At 32.3% G+C, this 18362-nt stretch overlaps 1 protein-coding gene across 2 annotated transcripts; it reads right to left on the minus strand.

The window, feature by feature from the left end:
- Positions 1-470: 470 nt before the first annotated feature.
- LOC106069434 (acyl-CoA-binding domain-containing protein 5-like) lies at positions 471-18362 on the minus strand. Of its 2 annotated transcripts, none has more exons than XM_056004947.1 (11): positions 18228-18362; positions 14866-14986; positions 13984-14056; positions 11857-12007; positions 10952-11062; positions 7911-8158; positions 6531-6903; positions 5759-5997; positions 3498-3527; positions 2841-2944; positions 471-1642 (listed from the first exon to the last, which is right to left on the minus strand). In XM_056004947.1, the coding sequence occupies exons 1-11, from the start codon at positions 18292-18294 to the stop codon at positions 1633-1635; spliced, it is 1527 nt and encodes a 508-aa protein (XP_055860922.1). In that variant the 5' UTR covers positions 18295-18362; the 3' UTR covers positions 471-1632. The 2 variants fall into 2 exon arrangements, with proteins under 2 accessions (XP_055860922.1, XP_055860921.1); XM_056004946.1 differs by having other exon boundaries at positions 13945-14056.

Raw genomic sequence — 18362 nt, forward strand, 5'->3', positions numbered from 1 at the left:
TATTTGAAGTCTAAATGGCCAAGTAAAACCCTTTTATTAACTTAATACTAACTGCTTGATGGAATTTAGAAACATTTGCTCAAAACTATTCCACTGTTGAGATATTGAATGAGGTTGTAACTTCAAACAACTTATCTCATTTTCACAATTAATAAGGCATGTCTTTAAAAAGGAATGCAATATTTTCCCTTGCTATGCAGCCCCAGCTGTGACCTACATATTTTGTGACATCCAGTGCAGACATAACCATTTTCTGCAATTATTCCATGCAGCATTAAGCTATCACATTGTTTGTAATACCTAGGCATATATTTGTATTATTAATGTTAGACAATTTAAAAACCCAACATTTTTATTATTTATGTTACAATTCTAAAAGACAATTTAAAAACCCAACATTTTAGTCTGTAGCAAAGGAAATGAGTTGTTTTTTTTTGTTTCACTATTATTCATTTAAGTCAAAAGGGAAAAAAAGTAAAAATTGTATTTTATTTCATAGTTCATGTGTACAAGGCACACTAAAACATTATATACATATGTCAGTGTCAATACATTTTGGAATGTACATGTGGCAAACATTTGCAATGTACCAACAACAAAGTGACCTGAAAGTTGTAGACACACATACACAAAATAAAATATTGCACACAGCTGTTTAAATATGTTCATATGAATTGTTCAACCAGAGTGACCACCAAAAAGTGTTCAAGTTAAATTCTGAAGTCTTATCACATAAGAGACTTCACTTGAAAGCAAAACAAATAAAGGGAGCAAAGTAGACCAAAAAAAGCACTTTATCAGGCTTGCTCCCCTTGCATTGATCATATATCATCTTCCATTTTTTCTAAATCAAGTTTTGTTTTTTTTTTGTCTCCCCCTTACAAAAGACATTTTGTGACAGGATGGACTCACCCTAAAGTTTTCACACCATTGAAATACTGACCTAGTATTTAGAATGAAGGCTAATGTATAATTATGTGATCTATATAACTAATTGTATAGCAAAGACTTAATCTAAAAAAAAAAAGAAAGTTTGTAGAATGAACCATTAGGGTTTCCTCCTATTAAAAAAATCAAATAAACAAATCAGACTATATACTATATTAAATTAAAAGTTTAAACCATAGATGAATGAGATTAATGTAGTCTTACGTGATACTTATAAATTGTTTAAAAAAAAACATAAACCTTTAAGTCAGTTAATATTCAATAAAGTTAATAATTAAATGACCCACAGAATTTATTTGATTTACAATCAACTAAATCATTATTAAGATATTAAAGATATTAAAATATTTATAAATCATTCAATATCAAATCCTTGAACCAAAAAAGATATTAATGTTGCATTTATTTAATTTGCAGTGTTAATATTTACTATAAAAATGTAGCCCATTTAGTGTACATAGGTATGTGAATTACTGCTTCTTAAAGGCATGTACAATCACAGTGATGTCCACTAAAAAGTTTAAAAAATGGAATTATGTATTTAAAACCATGTTCCTGACAAGTCTTTAAAACCAAATTAGAAAACAAAAGAAATTAATCCTGGTCTCTTTCTATCTTATTATACTGTCTTTAAGTAATCTCTAGCACTTCAACATTGGTAACACTTGATATCTATGGCTGATACTAGGACCTCCTGAAATAAATAAAATCAATAACACTAGAAGGTAATAGCTTGAAAATCACTTGTAAGCTACTTAAAAATTCTAACATATTTATCAAACAAAAATACTGATGAAAATGATTCAAATGTTATTTTACTTTGTCTCCCATTTACAAATGATGATTTTAAAGTACCACAGCAATGAAACCATCTTGAACATTACACTTTTATGAAGTGTTTTAAAAAGAGATTGCTTAAGTCAGTTAGCAGGTTTGAATTAAAAATGTCAGCTGAATTTCATTTCAACTTTTCTGAATTTTTCTGAAGTTCTTTTCCCTAGTGTGTTGCCTCAACCCTTAATGAGCATTCAGCAATTTCATTTTTATCACCTGCACATTTCCTTGCTGCTAAAGGAGTGTTTGATATGGGAAGTGGCCAAATTAGTTTTAATTAGTGACTCTTGCAAAAAACTTCTATCAACCATGCTTATAATGATTTATCATGATCATACCTATGATGATGTTCTAAGCCTATGTTCTATGCCTATGAAGATGTTCTATGCATGGTTTTTCCACGCCTTTGATGATGTTCCATGCCTATAATGATGTTCTTTACCACTTAGGACAGTGATGCCCAACGGAGATCGGCCTGCGGGCCATTTAAATTTCTGACACTCATGTTGTGGGCCACATCAAAGGGGAAAAAAAATGAATTCACAACTTTTCTAATCAACTTTTGCTGCAAGTCCGCTGTGACATCAAACCGTACATCTCCACTGTTCTTCGAGGTTTTATATTCAGAATCTACTTTTGTTTTCTTTGGAACTTCCATTTCATTAATGCACCCATATTAAATGGTACAGTACCACTTGCATTGATACCAAAAGATGGTCAGAAATGATGCAAAAATGATGCTCTGGGTTGCACACACAAGATGTGACTTAAAAGACTATTTCAAGAACATAATTATGAATAGAAACGAATGAAATCCATGGAAGAAAGAGAGAGCCCTAACATCGGGACAAATAAATTTTTTAAAAAAACCTTATTTGAGGAATTTACTACATTTTTACATGTTTCAGCAGGCCGGATAACATCTTGTTGTGGGCAGGATCAGGTCAGATCTGGCCTGCTGGCCATATTTTGGGCATCACTGTCTTACGATGTTCTATGCCTATAGTGTTTTATGTCTTTGACGACGTTCTAATCAGTTATGACAAGAACTATCTCACCTGTGTTTTTGGCTGAAATACTTCAAAAGGAAATGCGCTACAAATGGCCAGACAATTATTAGGAGAGCAGTTTTGGGAGACAACTCTGGTACAGGCCACCATCCCTGTAATGTGACACGATAATGTTTATAGTTAATGAAACAATATCTAATAAACTAGATAGAAAAACTTAAATTAACAATTAAACAAAATTAATAATGAAGTTGAGACATGCTACTACAAGGCATTTAGAATAAACTAGATAGCAAACATAGACAAAATCAAAACAAGAATGAAAAGCTTAAAAATAGTCATCATTAGTTATTATCAAGGACAGAAATAGAGATGGATGGATCATGCATTCTTAATGGCAAACAATTGCAGTGGCTATTATTCTAAATAGCACAAAACAGGGAAAAAGAGTTAGCCAAAAGATTAACAGAGTAAGACTTAAAGATGGTTTTTGTAACTCCAGAGGAACCAAGACAAGATGAAATGATGTTTCACCACCATAAGATCTAAGGATTACTTTAGTTTTAAGATGAAGTAAAAGATACAATCCTATCAATGAAAAATATAGATTAAATTTACTTGGAATGGTGAAAGTAGTGGCCTAACTAAGCCCTTCTAATGTATATTATGTCTGATGTAAGATGGAGGTTTTAAAAGAACTATTACCTTTGACAACGTGTCTTTTTTATCTCTTGCCTGAAATAGAAAGAAATGACATTTTTGTTTAAATAAAGTAATTAACCAGCACCACAACATAACTGTTAGGATGGCTACATGATCATGTAGTATGCGCGCTGGACTCTTGTTCGGCCGTCTTGATATTCTCATGTTCATACCCTGCCCGCTATCCCCCCCCCTCCCCCTCACCCTGAGGAAGGTTTGGACTAGGAAAAAGTTTTTTCTGAAGGAACATCCAAAACATTTGTTTAAAAACTGTTATTAAATTAGTTTCAAAACTTTGAACATTTAATAAACAATAACTAGCAATTTATCTTTAGATGTATTCTCAAGCTATAGGGTTTGGGTAGGGTTTTAAAAATGTAATGAAAAATAAAAGAAACATATCCAGATTTACATAATAAATGTTCATTAAAGCCTAGTCCATCTAGTCTTTTTTTTTAATTACTTTAGTGTTTTGTAGATAATTTTGTATGAGACTTTTGTATTCTAAAGAAATGCAGGGTAGTAGGTTTCACCTCCTTGATTCAGCAAGTGGAGCTGGGGAAGCATTCCATTGTAAAGTGACTTTAGCATGACAAAGGTTCAAAGACATCTTATATCGAAGATGATCTTATGATGATCAATCTCATGGCAGAAGTATGTGTACTATATGAACTTTGATTTTCCATCCCATTATAGCATTGGCCAGTGCTGCCTTCTTTATTTGACTTTATTAGATGCCAGGAGAAGGCATTTTCGCAGCTCAGAATGCAGGAAATGCTTCAATATGGACCCATTCCATTGTGGGTACTGCATTTCTGCAACTTGAAATGCGGTAAAATGTTTGGTGTCATTTGTGTTTTTATTTATTAAATAGAATAGACATCATTTTGTCCTTTTACCTTCATCGAGTTGCCTACCTTAAAGTTATTACAATATTTAAATTTTATCCAAATTTGTATCTTATTCATTGTTCGGCTGTGGCGTGCCTGTTTGCCTTGTATCTGTTGTGGTCAAGCAAAATTACAAATACAACATTAATAACACCCTAGACACTGCAAAACAACCACATTGTTGTAACTCCAGTAGTGGACTGATAGAGTTAATGTGTGTGCGACCTACTGACACATGTGACTTGGGAAAATCACGCAGGTCAACGGCTGTCGATAAACAAGGACGGTACTGCTAGCACATGCAACTATGACCCGTGTTATGGTCATGTGATCGAAAGCCAGAGACAGTGTGTAAGAAAGGACAGTTGAGTCCAGGACAGCAAGGCAGTAAGGACGGTGCGGTACAAAGTAAGTCCTTGAAAATGTAGCTGTACGGGTCCAGAAGTAGACAGGGAGACGAGTAGTTTTTAGTTGGCAGTTCTGTTAAGTACAAGAAAGCATTTGTAGTTAATGTAGCCAATTGTGTTGTATTGGCTGTTGATGTATTTCTCATTAAACCACCACATTATTATTTTGAACTCTTGTTATCAAGTTCTTGTGTTAGATGTGTTGTGTTGAGCAGTGTTTACAATAGGCCTGGTAAAGAAAGTCGTAACAATATGTATTCTTAGTATACCAGTCGTAACACAGAGGCATCATGCAAAAAAAGGCCCAACTTAGAAGAAGTAGCAGCATCTTTTAATTTATCTTAATTTTTAATATATTGATTAGCAGTTCAAAAATTTTGTTATGACAATGCTACAAATATAAAATTTTCTTTGCCCCTTGAAAAATTAATTGAATGACTTTGCACCTTTTCCTCCCGAAGGTTGAGAAGTGATGTTATAGATCCTTAACCAACATTTTTTAAACAGATATTGCTTTGCCTTTGAGTATCTCTACAAAACACTCTCATGCATGTGCACTTAATAAAACACAGATTTAACATTAGACAGCAATTAAGTCTCACTAAATATTAGACAGCAATTAAGTCTCATTAAATATTAGACAGCAATTAAGTCTCACTAAATATTAGACAGCAATTAAGTCTCACTAAATATTAGACAGCAATTAAGTCTCACTAAATATTTGACAGCAATTAAATCTCACTAAATATTAGATAGCAATTAAATCTCATTAGACATTAGACAGAAATTAAGTCTCACTAAATATTAGACAGCAATTAAGTCTCACTAAATATTAGCAATAAAGTATCATTAACCATTTAAACAGCAATCAAATCATCTTGCTAGATATTAGACAATAATTAAGTCTCACTAAACATTAGACAGCAAATTAAGTTTCAATAAACATTAGAAAACAATTAAGTCTCACCATTTTCTCTGCTCGGACTAACTCTTCTAGACTGTTCAATCGCTTCAAAACTCCACTCATGTCATGCTGCAGCCTCAACAAAGTGACGACAATCTGTTCATTTAAGTCAACTGGCTGTGGCTTTCCTCCAGTGTCACTTCCCCTGTTGCCCCCACCACCTCCAGGGTTAGGAAACAGCCCCCTACGTCCACCACCACTGCCAGCTCCAGGGTTTCCATGGCCACTTTGACCACCATCACCTAGAATCATTTCAGACATTAGAGTTGTTAAGAACATATTTATTTCATGCAGGATCATACAGAATGAGAAGGGAAAAAAATATATTCAAAGATAAAGCTGAAGTTTTCTTTTTGTCTTTTGTATAACAGCGTGTTTTCAAAGTGTGCGTTGGCAATACAAAAATTTACATTTGATTGATTCCTAAATTCATTAACTTAATGTTAATGAGTAGATCCATTTATAATCAATCCATATACAACCTGAAAAATTAAAACCAAATATTGGGATCAAATTGAACACTAGGTCCAAGAAATAAATTACATTAGAGCTATGGTGCATTCCCCTTCACTTTCAATTCCAAGAACTGAATTATACATTTTACAGGAAGCTATCAAATATGTACAGCAGCATTTTGTAATTACTTACTGATATGATACATACATATGAAATAAGAATAATCTAAAACTTCACAACCTTATTAAATAATTTGTTATTACTCAAAGGTCTACAAACTTGTTTTTGTTTGATTAATTAACATTACAAATATACCCACCACTGCCTAAGTGTCTCCCTCTTCCTCCTCCAGTTGAACTATAACCTCTGGCCTCTGAACCTTCAGATTTGTGCCTCCTCTCATCACTATCACCACCCCTGCACATGGAAACATCACAGTTTTCTTCAAAAGAACCATTGAGCTTTGACCTCAGCACACAGTCTGAGTCAGCCTGAGTTTCTAATGATGACAGATCTCCAGTCTTGGCTGTGACATTCACAATGAGGCTGTCATCAAGGGCATGGTCAGACCCTGAATGGCCAATGCTTGGGTCAAAGTGAACCACCCTGGCTTTAGGGATTGGCGTCGATGAGAATTCAGACACAGATGAGAGTTGGCTAGCACATAAATGAGCAAAACTAGGGACTGCTGCCTGTCAACAGAAAGAGCATCATGTTAAATTGTAGCAAAAAAAAAAAGCATTTAACTGTTTCTCTCCGTATATATTTTTCCACGTTTTGACAGAATTCTTAATTTCATTCATTGCTATTTCACTCCCCTGTTATGATTAAGCTTCAATACTTTTAAATTTGTTATCAGAAAGTGTTTTATTTGGTATTGAAGGGAATGCATGCTCTTTTTATAGAACACAAAGTTTATACAATCAAACTAATTTAATTTAATGAGGTCAAATCAACGATGGTATCGTCAATTAGGAGAGAAAGAGTTAAGCATCTATATCTTTATTTGATAAACAGCAAACTTTTGACCAAGACCCAAACTACAAGATGTCCACATAACCTCTTAGAATATCGACTGAAATTAAATAAGAATTAATTAAGAAGAGTAGATTTTGAAGCATTCTTATTGTGCTGTAGTTTTAACTCAACCTCTTCAATAGATATTGCAAAAAGTATGTCAAGCAGTGCTTTTTTTTGTAAAAATAAATGTGTGACGGTTCTCAGTGACGGACTACCTAGCTTTTAACTACTAATAAATTAATAATAAACGTTAAAATGCAAGAAAAGGAATAATTTTTTTCCCCACATTGAAAAAGGTGCCGGTATGCCGTACCGGTGCATACCGTCACAAAAAAAATCAACGATGTGAAGAACATGCTAGATTATTTAACCATGTTTCTTAACCACAGGGTCATCAATGGTAGCAAGTACATCAATTATCTATTTCCTTTAATTGTCCTATATCTCAAGTTTAAGACATTTAAAAAATGTAAAAGTCCACAGAAAGTAGTCCAGGAATAGTAGTACAGTTTTGATCAAACCAGTGAACAGAGGAGAGGTTTGAGATGAAAGCTTTTGGGGGAAAATAATTGTTTTAGGGACTAAAATATATGAACTCAAAAAGTCAAATGAATTCTAATGAACTTGTAACTTTTTGTAATCTAATAAAGTTCTGCGTTTGTCTTTAAGAACTCAATACCTCAAGAGGCTCATCGGATGTATCACAGAATTCCTCACTCTCTGTCTCGCTATCATTCACAGACTCTAGGAATATTTTTTCCTCTTTGAACTCTTCCCAGCCTCCATTCTGAATAAGGTCAGAGTTCACTTCCTCTTGGGAATCTTCTTCCTCTTCTGCTCCTAAGTCAGTTTCATCACTTTCTGTTTCACTTCTGCTGCCTCCATTTTGATGAGGAAGTGATTCATGTCCATTGCTACTACCAATACCTGTTTTATATAAAAAATATGGAATAACTGTGTATTGACATGAAGGGAAGGTTGACTAATGGGTTAAATTTAAAAAAAAAACATAAAAAAAAATACTTTTTAAAAAAGACTTTACCTCCTTTTGCAGCTTATTGTTTTTCTCTTTTAAATTAATAAATGTTAGATTAAAAAACACTAGAACATTTTAACACCCACCCACCCCCACCCCCCCAAGACAGAATTCTGGTTAAGTAAATGTATAGATCTTGTATACTTTATAATATTCCAATGTATCTTCACTTAGACGATGTGATGAATGTTCCTGAACATTACTTCAGTCAGAAAAGCCTTGCATTTGGAAATTTCCAAAAGCAATAGTCATTTCAAGAATGTGATAGTCCTTTCAAAAGCCATGTTAGATATAGAATCTAGATTTAGATCTCTAGCCAAATTTAAATTTTTTTCATTTTTTACTTGAAAAATGATAATGGTCAAACTAGAGTTTTCCCCATGTGGCAAACGAACTAGTAATTCTTTTCTCAGCGATATACATGTACTATTAAATTTCTAAAAAAATTGTTAAAGCCATTTTTTTGAGATCAGTGTCCAGGTTCCTCCTTCCATGAAGTTATGACTTGAATAGAGGTCTTGTAATGTAAATATGTTCAAAGGAAAAAAAGCTAATGAACTAAAAAAGCTCAATAGCACAGCATTATATATGTATATAAATGATGATACTGCATAATTTTTTAAAAACTAGGGGATAAATGAGCTATATTCCTTTAAAATTTACTATTAAACTATTGTAGACCATCTCCACTAAAACATTACTGTATTTAACTATTGTAGACCATCTCTCTGTCCACTAAAACATTGCTGTATTAAACTATTGTAGACCATCTCCACTAAAACATTACTGCATTTAACTATAGTAGACCATCTCTCTGTCCACTAAAACATTGCTGTATTAAACTATTGTAGACCATCTCTCTGTCCACTAAAACATTACTGTATTAAACTATTGTAGACCATCTCTCTGTCCATAAAACATTGCTGTATTAAACTATTGTAGACCATCTCTCTGTCCACTAAAACATTGCTGTATTAAACTATTGTAGACCATCTCTCTGTCCACTAAAACATTGCTGTATTAAACTATTGTAGACCATCTCTGTCTACTAAAACATTACTGTATTTAACTATTGTAGACCATCTCTCTGTCCACTAAAACATTGCTGTATTAAACTATAGTAGACCATCTCGATGTCCACTAAAACATTGCTGTATTAAACTATAGTAGACCATCTCGATGTCCACTAAAACATTGCTGTATTTAACTATTGTAGACCATCTCTCTGTCTACTAAAACATTGATGTATTAAACTATTGTAGACCATCTCCACTAAAACATTACTGCATTTAACTATAGTAGACCATCTCTCTGTCCACTAAAACATTGCTGTATTAAACTATTGTAGACCATCTCTCTGTCCACTAAAACATTACTGTATTAAACTATTGTAGACCATCTCTCTGTCCACTAAAACATTGCTGTATTAAACTATTGTAGACCATCTCTCTGTCCACTAAAACATTGCTGTATTAAACTATTGTAGACCATCTCTCTGTCCACTAAAACATTGCTGTATTTAACTATTGTAGACCATCTCTCTGTCTACTAAAACATTGATGTATTAAACTATTGTAGACCATCTCCACTAAAACATTACTGCATTTAACTATAGTAGACCATCTCTATGTCCACTAAAACATTGATGTATTTAACTATTGTAGACCATCTCTATGTCCACTAAAACATTGCTGTATTTAACTATTGTAGACCATCTCTATGTCCACTAAAACATTGCTGTATTTAACTATTGTAGACCATCTCTCTGTCCACTAAAACATTGATGTATTAAACTATTGTAGACCATCTCTCTGACCACTAAGACATTGCTGTATTAAACTATTGTAGACCATCTCTCTGTCCACTAAAACATTGCTGTATTAAAGTAGACCATCTCTCTGTCCACTAAAACATTACTGTATTTAACTATTGTAGACCATCTCTCTGACCACTAAAACATTGCTGTATTAAACTATTGTAGACCATCTCTCTGTCCACTAAAACATTGATGTATAAAACTATAGTAGACCATCTCTCTGTCCACTAAAACATTGCTGTATTAAACTATTGTAGACCATCTCTCTGACCACTAAAACATTGCTGTAATAAACTATTGTAGACCATCTCTCTGTCCACTAAAACATTACTGTAGTTAACTATTGTACACAATCTCTCTGTCCACTAAAACATTGCTGTATTAAACTATAGTAGACCATCTCTCTGTCCACTAAAACATTACTGTATTAAACTATAGTAGACCATCTCTCTGTCCACTAAAACATTGCTCTATAAAACTATAGTAGACCATCTCTCTGTCCACTAAAACATTGCTGTATTAAACTATAGTAGACCATCTCTCTGTCCACTAAAACATTGATGTATTAAACTATAGTAGACCATCTCTCTGTCCACTAAAACATTGATGTATTAAACTATAGTAGACCATCTCTCTGTCCACTAAAACATTACTGTATTAAACTATAGTAGACCATCTCTCTGTCCACTAAAACATTACTGTATTTAACTATTGTAGACCATCTCTCTGTCCACTAAAACATTGATGTATTAAACTATTGTAGACCATCTCTCCGTCCACTAAAACATTGCTGTATTTAACTATTGTAGACTATCTCTCTGTCTACTACAGTGCTTCTCTATTGAACTATTAACACTCTACTACCCACCATTTATTTGAGGCTTGCTGTCCCCATTAGTTATGAAAGAACTGTCCTGCCATTTCTTTAAGTCCTGTTTCAACAGCTCATTAACATTATAGGAGTGAGTCAGGGTTTCATCTGAAAGCATAAGAAAAACTTATAAGTCTGATTCTCATATCAAAGTATTCAGAAACACTTAAGAAGAAATTAACACAAAAGCTGCAATGTCTGGTTTTAAAAAGTCATGATTCTCATATCAAAGTATTCATAGACAATTTAGAACAAATAGACAATTTAGAACAAATTAACCCACTAGCTGCTAAGCATGTGATGTGTGTCCGAGAGGCTAAGTACGCTTGAGCTTGGCTTGGTTACCTATCAAGGGAATTGAGGTTTGACACCCAACTCGAGCAGAGTGATGTTTACTGAGCACCTAAAGGCAGCATGGAAAACTTTCTCCCAGATACCCCCCCCCCCCCCCCATGGTTCACAAATGAGATTGGTCCATAGTGCTCTAAGCATGCTATAAGCTATGAAAAGTTATTAAAAAAATAAAAATAATATTAATCCACTAGCTGCTATTTCTGGTTTTAAAAAGTCATGCCTATCTCATAATCATAGAGAGACAATATTTTTAAAAATCCAATTCTTGAAAATACATTCTGAGAGAGACATGAGTTCTCATTATATAATTGTTTATAAATTGTTGATAACTTCCTATTACATTGTGCTGCATGAGTTGTCTACCCACTGCATCCTATTGCAATACTAGCTGTTGAATTAAAATCAAATTTCTGACAGACGCAGAAATTTTCAATAAAGCATCAGCTACTGAAGCGACCATACAACTCTTAAGGTGTACCTGCTGTTTATAAATCAAGTATGGCTGGTACTAATATAGCAGTAAAGAGTTTATTAAGTATTCCAGCTACCCTCATTGTCTTCCGGTGCTCCATTAGGCCAGGGCTTGTCAAGGAGCTTGAGTGTGTTCTGATTCTCACTGTCCTCCACCATCTCATAGAAGTTATCTAGTTTCTGTAGGAACTCTGTGACTGCATTAGTCTGTGGCATGGTTTCTACAATCTGAAGGGAAAAAAAAATTCAAATACCAAACTCAAAAGGGACCAACAGATTTACATAACATAGAATATTATTTTTTTTGTAACTCCATTTAAGATTCATCCTTAAATGCATGAAGTTTTTCCTAAGTACAAACTGGATATCTTTGAAACCCCTGATATAAAAATTTTTTTATCTAATTTTAATAGGACATCAGAGTTTCAGAATACAATTGATTAATAAGTACAACTTTAAGACACTGATAGCATGTTTATATATCTATATCATTAAGAAACTATAAAATCTTGTTATCACTTCAAAAATAAAATAAATAAATTGTAATCTAATATTGAAAAATAATATGTTCTTTCTAGAAACATATCATAACATAATGCACCTAAGTTAAACATAAATTTGGACTAAAATGTGTTGACTATACTTTCAAAATGTAAAAAAAAAAAATGAAATCATAAACAATAAATAGGTAAAAACATATGTAGTTAAGTGCAAATTGAGAAGATTATATCTTTTAAACAACTCCTATTCACCCATTTGTAGAAAGATGTGTACGTTTATTTTATTTCTTGTAGTAGTATTATTCACAGAGTAATAGTTAGAGTAAAACAAACTTGGTTGAGGAAGGGTTATTGAAAATGAAATCTCTACTCATAGACTAAAGGGTTGGGGGAAAAAAAGAAGATTGAGACATTTTATGGAAATCATAAGTCATAACAATTAGTTGGTGTTACAATAATTTATGTTGTATCCATCAGTGTAACAAAAAAAAACAACAAATAAATAAATAAAAGATTTGTCAGTATAAAGAAAATAACCATAAAATAAGTCTCAAATTATTTTTAAAAAATTCAAGGCAATAGAAATTTATTTTTTTTTCAAATAGTCAAAATAAAATTTAAAAAAAAGCCATCACCAAGCAGAAATGAAATTCATCACTACAAATGAATACAGCACAAAATAAACAATTGAAACATCAACTAATACACTCTTAATAAGGGAAACAATTTTAACTAACTAAAAAAAAAAACAAATTAAAAAAAAAGAAGAAATAAAAAAATATATCTATCTATAGCTATTTACTCCACATCTATCATCAACTACTAAGCTGAGTATGTCAAGCCTCCAAAATTAAATCCATCAACTTTATTATATTTGTATTTGTGATCACAATGTTGCTGTTTTTAGATTGAATGTCATTATTTAGTTGTAACTTCTAATGTCTCACACATTAGCAAATTTTTTTTTTTTTTTTTTTTGTCTTTTTCTCATAATGTAAGGAATTGTTTTCAATTATTCCAACTTGGGTCTTTTTTCTTTTTCTTTGTGAGGAAAGGAATCGCTTTCAATGACCAGTGCTTAGGAGGTAAAACAGATCAATAGGCAATAGTCTTTTTATTACCGGGTATTTCAGTAATTCTTCAGCCACATTTATGTAATAAAGCTTCTAGCAATCTAAACACAACACAAGTTCCCTCAACCAAAACTTTATTTTTTTTATAACAGAACAACTCCAACATTTTTTTGCACAACCAAAAGATTTTAATTATTACTAAAATTGTATACAAATCTCATATAATTGTGGCTTTCATTTTCAAATTAAAAAAATGATCTTCTAAAAATAGTTTTGATCAAGATAAAATAATTCTTCTGAGAAATCAGTTCAAAAGCAAAGAATTTTTTTTTTGGTTATAAAAGCATTATTTAAATTTCAAATAAAAATAAATTAAAATAGCACTTTTATTATAAATAAATTAATAGTGAGTATTACTGATTATTTTAATATTATTCTTATGTAACATTACAGATGCTGACCAAATCTATTTGTATTACATTACTTTGAAGCAGGTTTTAAAAAGCTTGAGGGGTCAGAAATTATACTTTTCATGCACTGGCGGAGTATTTTTCCACCTATGGCCTATGTGGAGGCTTGACAATTGCAATACCTGCGGTGGATAGTAAGTTTTCCGAACATCTATGCTCACTTTTTTTAACTCATCCACATACATCAACATGGCTGTCTCACTTTCCATGTCACCTAAGTTTGACCAGGCTTCCCTATAAAAAGAATAGGAGATGAAACATTTCAAAGTACAAAAATCTTTCAGGATACTCACACTAATCACAATACAGCCAAACTTATCTGGGCAATTCCCAATTTCAGGCTTTCATATAACAATCTCAGAGGGGGGAACATAGTGGCCAAATATTAAAGTGCTGAGAAGTATAAAGTTTGAATCCTAGGGAAGGCTGGGATTTTTAGGATGCCCCTGAGCCACCTAAATCTTAAGTGTACCTGACAAACACTGGGGAAGTAAAGGTGGTTAGTCATTGTGCTGGCCAGATGACATGCTCTTTTTTCCTTAGACATAGAAACAGATGAGTTTTACAGCATCTGCCGCAAATGGAGCTTTTTTTAAAATATACCTTTATAACAGAAAAGCTCTTTATTTATATTGTTCAATCTTTACCGAAATTCATGTAAGTATAAGCCTAACTTCACCAAATGAACCAAAAGGGTTAGTCCTCAGCCAATCAAAAAAAAAAAAAAAAAAAAAAAAAACATGTAACTAAGTGAAAAAATAATCTATGTTGTAAAATACTGCTGATATCCAGATTCTGATACATCCATACATAACCCTAACCCCAATAATCATGTTATACTATGAAATTTGCAAGTTTGACACTTGTTTAAACTTAAATCTATACTATATATATGCAGAAGAAATAGACTAAGTCTGAACTTTCTGATGGTGTACAAAAGCCTAACTTAACTAAAAAAAAGAAAACTGTCGTACTAAAAAATAAATTTAGACTGTACTCTATCTGGACTATATAATAATAATAACTAAAAGACAATTCTTTACCATTTTTTACGATTAACTAAGTCCCAAAACCCAGGTTTTGCTGCAGTGCAAGGTCCTTCTGTAGCTTGTTTATAATAACTGTAAAACTTGAGCATGAGTTCATGAGAAGGCTGAAAAGAGCCTGGAATTAAAATGAAACACAAGCTGTTCACTGATGCTGGCATTCAATAGAATTAAGATCAGATTGAAGAAGGTTCTAAAGTTCTCAGTTTCAGTTCAGTCAATTGAAGGAGATTAATTGTAGCCTTAACACTTTCATCACATAATTATTTTTGTTTTCTGACGTCATTACTTGAGGATGCCATAGTATTCAATCATACATCTAATTACTTATTTTATTTCTTGATCTGTCTTATAAATAAAGATTATATGCTAAATGTAATTCTACTTCTAATTCAACAAAAGACTTCCACTTGCGTTTTATCTGATGTAGTAACCATGCTAGATACAATGTGCTGTGTTTATCACACTTTGTGAATGTATGATTAATATTAATGTAATTCACCATCTATTTATTTTTTTCAGTGTTGTTTACATTTTTTAGCCTAATGTTCTTCAAACCATGGGCGACCCTCCTCCTCATATGGTGCTGACAAATGGGGTAGAAAAATTGGTTTTACTTTTTTTTTTAAGGACAAAAAACTGTTATATTTGGATTGTGGTTATAACCTTTATTTGTCTATTAATCAAGTAAAATTGAAAGTATTAGTAATGTTTAAAAAATTAATTAAGTGAAGTCGTTTCAACTCCCAAGTAGAACTTTTTATACTGTTTTAGCGTCTGCAACAAGATTAAGTCCTAAAGCTTCTAACAGAAGACTAAGATTCTAGCGTGCACTTTCTTATGTCAGAACTGTAAAATTTCTTCTGAGTGGTGTACCTTTGGGTTCATTATTGTTTAGCTGATGCAGTTGACACAAACACAAAGAATTAGGTACTTATCTTATCTTATATAATACAGACGTTACTTCAAAAAAGAAGATGATTACGTCCTATGCGTCATGCATTCAGTCATGCATATTAACCAATGACTTAAATTCTGCCAAGTCACTGGTTTTTCTGGCTAGCTCAGGCAACCTATTCCATGCTCTAATAGCACTAGGGAAGAAGTAGTATTTGTACTAATTTGTCCTAGCATATGGGTACTCTAAAACAGTGGTTCTCAGACTGTAGGTCTGTTCACCTACAGTGGTCAATGAGACGACCATTGTGGGTCCGCAGAAAGATGAAAATTGTATGCTATACACACAATTCAAATAAAATCTTCACTAAAAAAAGCTACTTTATCTGATCTCTGACAATCTAAATAATAATGAACTCAACCCTCACTTATTTAATCGAAAGCAAGGGAAGTGTAATATACATGTTCTCCTTTCAATCCTGAATCCAAATATGTAGGTCTTGCTTGGCTAATGCATCATGGGACTATACAGTAGTCTTAGTACCGGAAGCACCCCCATTCATGTGTATGAGTAAACAAAACATGCACTCTCATATATATAGTATACCAGTGTACTACATTGCCTAGTAGAAAAACAATCTTGCACAAAAATACAAAACTATGTGTTAAAAATTAGAAAAATGGATCTTGCACTGTGACTTATTTATACTATCACATTTCTGTAATAACCATCAAAATAAATATCATTAAGTTTTAAGATGCATAAATAAAATATGAAGAAATATCTGATATAGGCCAGCTTTACTCTAGTTAGTCACAGCTAGTCACTTAGTAAAACTAGTTTTATTAAAGAGTAAAACTGCCATATATATCGAACACTTGAGTTACTCAGTCATGTTAGACTTAGTCTTAGTCACACTTGTCACTTAGGTCTAAGTGAGTTTCTCAGTTACCACTAGACTCTATGTGACTATAATGTCACTATATAAATATAATATACTAATAAATATAGATTCTAAGAATACTTAGTAAGTTGACAGATTAGTCTAATAGATCTAACTCTGATTAGTAGACTAGATTCTCAAGACTAGATCTACTTTCTAGCTAGGCTAGATAGATCTATGCCTCCTGTACTACACTGATTTACACTAGTGTATAATAATAATACTAGATCTAATACTACAATACTGGTCAACAGTATAGTAAATCTAATAGTTATAAGTTTTAGTTTTAATATTTAATTAATTTAATATAAATAAATCAAATATAGATCTAGATCTAGTCCACAATGACAATGAATTAAAACTGACTGTGTCATAGAATGGGTGATAGAACTCAAGTCAGTAACTCACACACACTCAGTTACTGCGACAGACTCAAACAATGCAGACTCTAACTCTTAACTGTAACGTAACTCTAGATCTATAATAATAAAATAGACCTAGGCCTAGTTTTAGACTGGCTAGACTGACCTAGTCCCTAGAGTCAGAGTCTCTACTCAAATTTTAAAACTACTCAAGAGACACTGTCAGTGTCACACAGTCAAGTCTCATTTCAATTTTCAAAATCAAAGTCAAGATTGAAGATTAGGTTATAACTTATCATTATGACTTATGTAGATCTATCTACTTAATAATCTAGCCAATTTACTAAGGCACTAATAAGCCACTAAGGACTAAGCCCCAGACTAAGGCTTAGGTTAAGATTAATAAGATCAATATTAATAATAATTATTAATATAATACTAATAATGATCGATTATGATACCGATTATCATTATGACTATGTGAATGTGACTATCACTAGTATCACTGTGACTGTCACTATCACTATGTCTATGACAGTCTATGTCACAGCACACAGGTGACAGTATGAGTATCAGTAGTATCACTATCTTTATTATTATAATTATCATATTCAAATGATATTCATGTCATGATCGAGAGTATGTACTATTTACTATAGTAGTTATTAGATAAATTATAGAAGATCAGTCAGTATAGTAGTATTATTATTACTCATTAGTATAATAAATCTGTATATATCTGTATTATGTATATCATATCAAATAGATCTAGACTAATTATTATAATATATCATATATTATGATTATGATATATATAATAATATATCATTGATTATATGAGATATAATAAATATATGATTATGATATATCATATAGATCTAGATCTATGACTATGACTAAGTAACTAGACTCTAGTAAGTATGGAGATGAGTTTGACCAATTAATTCAATTAGAATCAATTATTATTATTATTATTAGATTAGATATGTGATTATGTCCAGTCTAATGTGACAAATGTCGACAATGTCGTCTGTGTAGAATTAGCAAAAAAAAAACAAAACAATATAGACCTAATACAAGTAGATCTAACTTCTCCGTTAGCAAACAGATATATCTAGTTTATGAATAAGAACTAGATTACAAAACATTAGCCTACCATTTTTAGGTAAACCTCGAATCACTTTCACTGCTGCTTCAAACTTATCCTTTGGACTTGACGCCATCTTTGTTTTTAAGATGGTAATCAAAACCAAAAATAAATAAACACCAGGAAGACGTTATTTTCAACTTT

The sequence above is a fragment of the Biomphalaria glabrata genome, chromosome 11, assembly GCF_947242115.1.
Source record: "Biomphalaria glabrata chromosome 11, xgBioGlab47.1, whole genome shotgun sequence".
Lineage (NCBI taxonomy): Eukaryota > Metazoa > Mollusca > Gastropoda > Planorbidae > Biomphalaria > Biomphalaria glabrata.

Coding starts and splice junctions, on each gene's coding strand:
- LOC106069434 (XM_056004946.1), bottom strand. CDS start 18,294: ATGGCGTCAAGTCCAAAGGATAAGTTTGAAGCAGCAGTGAAAGTGATT. Junction 14,057..14,865: donor TTAGTTAATCGTAAAAAATG/GTAAAGAATTGT, acceptor TTCTTTTTATAG/GGAAGCCTGGTCAAACTTAG. Junction 11,063..11,856: donor AGCACCGGAAGACAATGAGG/GTAGCTGGAATA, acceptor TTATGCTTTCAG/ATGAAACCCTGACTCACTCC.